Source organism: Netta rufina, assembly GCF_964035555.1.
Source record: "Netta rufina genome assembly, chromosome: 1".
Taxonomy (NCBI): Eukaryota; Metazoa; Chordata; class Aves; order Anseriformes; family Anatidae; genus Netta; species Netta rufina.
Window position 1 is genome coordinate 7847396 of NC_140123.1, and position 4815 is coordinate 7852210.

General features: G+C 53.7%; 1 protein-coding gene across 1 annotated transcript; it reads left to right on the plus strand.

The window, feature by feature from the left end:
* Window positions 1–2512: 2512 nt before the first annotated feature.
* Window positions 2513–3562, plus strand: FAM181B (family with sequence similarity 181 member B; the record flags this gene model as incomplete). Its single annotated transcript, XM_084293528.1, has 1 exon — window positions 2513–3562. One exon carries the CDS (start codon window positions 2513–2515, stop codon window positions 3560–3562), a length of 1050 nt encoding a protein of 349 aa, XP_084149654.1.
* Window positions 3563–4815: the final 1253 nt, after the last annotated feature.

Genomic DNA, 4815 nt, shown 5'->3' on the forward strand with positions numbered 1-4815 from the left:
CCCTCCAGGCATTGCCCAACTTGGGGTAATCAGCTCTGCTTGAGAGAACACAGAGAATAAGCATGTTTAATGCAATTATGAAAGCTTTCTAAATCTCCAGATCTGGTCTAGAATATGTAAATTTGGCCGCTTAGCATGAATGAATGCAAAGTTTGCTTTGCATGCCTGACAATTGTTTTAATACTCTCCAATTTTTAGGAGGTAATAAAGTCTCCCACTAAACCGTATCTGAGCTCTCAAAGCTGTTTAATTGAATGAATTCAGCTTTACAGAAGACAAGCCAGGGCTTTCAGCTTCTTTCTCTAAGCCACCGGATATTTAGCCACTCTGCATATAATACCACCCAGCCTCATTAGCAACCTCCTTTAGAGCTGCTATGAAATATCGTTGCTGTAATGCCGAAGCAGCTAAAAACTTGAGGACAACCCCACTGCTGCTGTTACTGTGTTGGCTCACATTGGCCAGATGGCCCCAAACTGGGCAGATAGAGATGCCTGTTTTCCAGGTCCTTGTGCAATTTGGAGCAGCCTCAAAGTGGATGTAAAACTATGCAGTGGAGAAGGCAGGGGATGTATATGTTGTTCTTTACATTTCCCCATCAATAAGGGAGCTCAGAGCAGGCTGCAAAGCTTGACAGGGCTTGACAGGACCCGAGGGCAGCTAATCCGTGTCGGTTGTACTCCAGCTAAGCAGTTTAAATCCACCCCTTACGTAGACATTCTTATATGGAGAGATATATAGATTTCCCATAGCTCTCTATGTGATTTTTTTTTTTTTTTTTTGCTTCAATTACACAGTTGCACTCAGGGCAACTCCCCTCAAAAAGAGGCTCAGGGAGGCTCCCGCAGAACATGGAGCCGGCTTTGTGAGCCTGTCCCAGATGCGCTGCTGCTGAGACCTGCTGAGAAGTGGCCAATGCCCAACACAGAGCTCCCAGATGTGTTTGCATGGCCAGAAACTCAGTATGAGCCCATGCTTTGGGAAAGAGCTGCTGCTGCTGCTGGGCGGCTCCTCCTCTGAAGCAGAGATGGATCCTTCCCATGAGAAGATTTCAGTTGCAGCCAAACATTACCACCAAGCTAGGACTGGACCCTTGGAAATAATCTGAGTGTTTTCAGTCAGCTCAGAAACTCGCTGTGAGCAAGGTCTGCTGCTGCGAGGCACTGCGTGAGAGACTGAGAAAATCGGCATTTTTGTTTTGTAAAGGATATTGAGCCTTTTTTTCTCACATGAAATGTTTTCCCCTCTTTTCTCATTCCAATGCTTGTTTGTTTTGCGTTCAATCAGTGTTTGAAATCACAGTGGGGCGAATTTGGCTGATTTTTCCTTTTCACCACTAAGTACATTCTGAGGAAGCAACCTGCTTCCCTTTTCTTCCACAAAGTTTTGCTTTCTGGTTTGTCCTTCCTGCTGTGTTTCTAATGAATTGGTGCATCCCAAGAAAACTCACTTCATTTCAGTCAAAATCAGATATGTGTCTTTGTTCATATTTGGACATACAAAATCAGTAAAGATAAATCTGTACCTCACAGGGTATGATGCTATTCTGCATCATTAAAAATACACGTACAATTTTCTAAAGGTAAAAGTTTTTTTTTCTTTTTTTTTTTTTCTTTTTTTTTTTTTTTTTTCTCCATGTACCTGGAATATGAAAGATTTATAAGCCTGTCTCACTGAGAGCACATAGGAAGACAAAATTTCCTGAGTTGTCAGGGACCCACAAGGGTCATCGACTCCACCTCCTGGCTCCACACAGGACTACCTAAGAATCAAAGCATGCGCCTGAAAGCATTGCCCAAACGCTTCTTGAAGCATACATAAATAAGTAGTTGTTAAAATCTCTCCCGAATCACAGCGCTGGATCTTCCCAAGACAAGTGCATAACTATGCTTGGAAGAAATCTCACTGCAAACTAATTCAGGCTGGCGCCGTGCCCTCGTCCCGCCTGGTGCCACAGCCGGAGTGCATCTCCAGACTCTGACGGACAGTGCCGGGCGCGATCCTACACTTTGTGCCAGCGGGGCCGTGGCTGCAGGAGTGGGGACGGTGCTTGGGGTGGTGACATGCTAGTGATGGGCATCCCAGAGCTGGCCCGGAGGGGGTGGTCTGGGGTGTGCTGTATGACCTGGCGGTGCTGTGCAGCTGGCCTGGGGAGGGCTATGTGATCTGGGGGTGCCGTGTACCTACTTTGGGGGGGTGTTTGTGATCTGTGTACCCGGGGGAGGGGAGGCAGCGATGCACCTGTCCAGGAGCTGACGCCCGTGTTCCCACCCCGCCGCCGCTGTCCCCGGCCGGGAGCGCGCAGCCCGGCCCGGCTCCCGTGCTCACAGCGGGGAGGCGGGGAGGGTCCGGGGCCAGCCCCGCGCCTGAGCCCTCCTTCTCCTCCTGCTCCTCCACCTCCTCCGCCTACTCCTCCTCCTCCTCCCCCGGCCGCCGCCTTTTCCCCGCCGCCGCCGCCTGCATCCCGGCGCTGCCCTGCGGAGCTCGGCGCGGCGGCGCCCCGCCGCCGGCCATGGCCGTGCCAGCCGCCCTGCTCAGCCCCCACCACCACCTCCTCTCCTTCTGCTTCCCCGCCGGCGGCCTGCTGGGCTATGCCGACCTGGAGAAGGGCTACGAGGGCGGAGGAGGAGGAGGAGGTGGCGGCGGCGGCGGCGGCGAGGTGGGGGACTTTAAGGAAGCCACCAGGGACCTGCTGAGCTTCATCGACTCGGCCTCCAGCAACATCAAGCTGGCGCTGGACAAGCCGGTGAAGTCGAAGAGGAAGGTGAACCACAGGAAATACCTGCAGAAGCAGATCAAGCGTTGCACCGGCATCATCGCCGCCGCCGCCCCGCCGCCCTCCTCCTCCTCCTCCCCGGCCGCCGCCGCCTGCCCGGCCAAGCAGCCGCCGCCACCTCGCCGGGAAGCCTCGACGGCGGCCAGCAGCCTCCAGAGCAAGAGCCTGGCGGCCCTTTTCGGCTCCCTGCAGCCGGGAAGGGGCTCGGCGAGCGGCTGCGGGGCGGCGGGAGGAGGAGGAGGAGGAAGCAGCGGAGGGTCGGCGGCTGCGGGTGGCCCTCGGAAGGTGCCTCTGCGGGCCCGCAACCTGCCGCCCTCCTTCTTCACCGAGCCGGCTCTGCCGCCCCGCGGGCCTCCGCCGGCCTCCAAGGAGACGGAGAAAGGCGGTGGGGCGGAGGCAGCCGAGTTTTTTGAGCTGCTGGGCCCCGACTACGGAGCGCTGCTGCCTGAGCACGCCGCCCTGCAGGACGCCTTCCCTGCTGCCCGCCTGCCCGCCGAGCTGGGGCTGGAGCACGGCCTCTACGAGGCTCCGCTGCCTTCGCTGCCCGCTGCCCACCACCCGCTGTTGGGTGGGCTGCTGTATCCCGAGCCGCCCTGGAGCCCGGCCGGGCCCTGCAGCCCCCCCAAAAAATCTCCTCCCGAGGCACTACGCCCGCTCTACTCCGGTGGAGCGGAGTCCGGCAGCGAGGCCTTCGGCTCCTTCTTCCCTGAGTGCCCCTTGGCCCCGCCACAGGTGCCCTACGACTACAGCACCGGCTACCACCGGGCCACCTACTCCGGCCTGTAAGGCAAGGCTGGTGGGCTTGGCCCCCTGGGCCTCGAACATGGACCGTAACGCAGCGGGAACGAGGGAGCGGGCGAGCCCACCTCCCGTGGGGTGGCTGAGTCCTGGGTGAGGGCTCAGGATGGGACCCAGTGGATGCTCATGGTGGTGAGGGAAGAGTTGGGTTCCACCACCTTGGAGGGGCTGGGGGCTGCGCTCGCCCTGCCAGCCCCCTGAAAGCTGGCCACAGCTCCTGTTGGAAGAGCACTGGGACCTGGGATGTCTCAGTGCCTGGCAAGTCGCCTCCTCCTCCTGCAGCCTGGGAGATGCTGCTGTGTGCCAATAAAAACGTGAAATACTCGATTCCTTCAGGTGTTTTGATAGTGCACAGTGACTACAGTGCGTTAGCATTCATTAGGGGTCAGGTTTTGTGTTACTGTAGGCAGACGCGACTTGATTTATGTGTCCGGCGTGACATTGCAATGGGGTCTGCTCTCCTTGAAAGCAGCCATGACCACTTGTAATTGATTTCGGTTTGGAAGTAAAACTCAGTCAACTCTTGTGGTGTGTTTAACGTCTTTCACAGCCTTGTGTGCATCCCAAGTTCTGGCGGATTTTCAGCTGAGGACACAAAAGGCGAGTAAAAAAAATTCAATGAAGCAAAATTTGAAAACAAATGATGCTACCAAATCTTAGGTGTCCTGAAATTTAACGATGTCTTGCAGGATCTTGCAAACAGTAATTTAAGTTAACAGACAGCATAAGTTCTGGACAAAAATGTACTGTAGCTGCTCCAGCTATGTGATTCCTACAGACTGTTGGATTTCTTTCAGGAATGTGTCAAAGCTCGGAAAGCAATGTGGCTCAGTCTCATTGTGTACAGGAGATTATTTGATAATTGTTTAAGTTATGTAAAAGAGTCTATGATAGGTCCTATAAAAATAAAGCTACGCAGTAGATCTAAGACCTGTGGTTCTTACTGCTGTTGAAATGCAGTGTTCCCGTGTTTTTCATTGCATCTCCATCCTCTCTAAGTGTTTCTTGGCAGCAGTTAAGACAGGCAGTGGTTATTGTCTTTCCTAAATCTTTTGAAACACTGTATTTTATCCACAGCGACCGTGCTTGTTTTGCCTTCATTTGTAGCAACTGTTTCTTTAATTTACTAGAAAGAAGGGACTGATAATACCTTACTAAAGCCAGGGGATGAAAATTGTTACAGTTATAAAAACAGATCAAAATACTTGGAGGTTTCCTATTGAGATGTAAGTCTTAAAAGG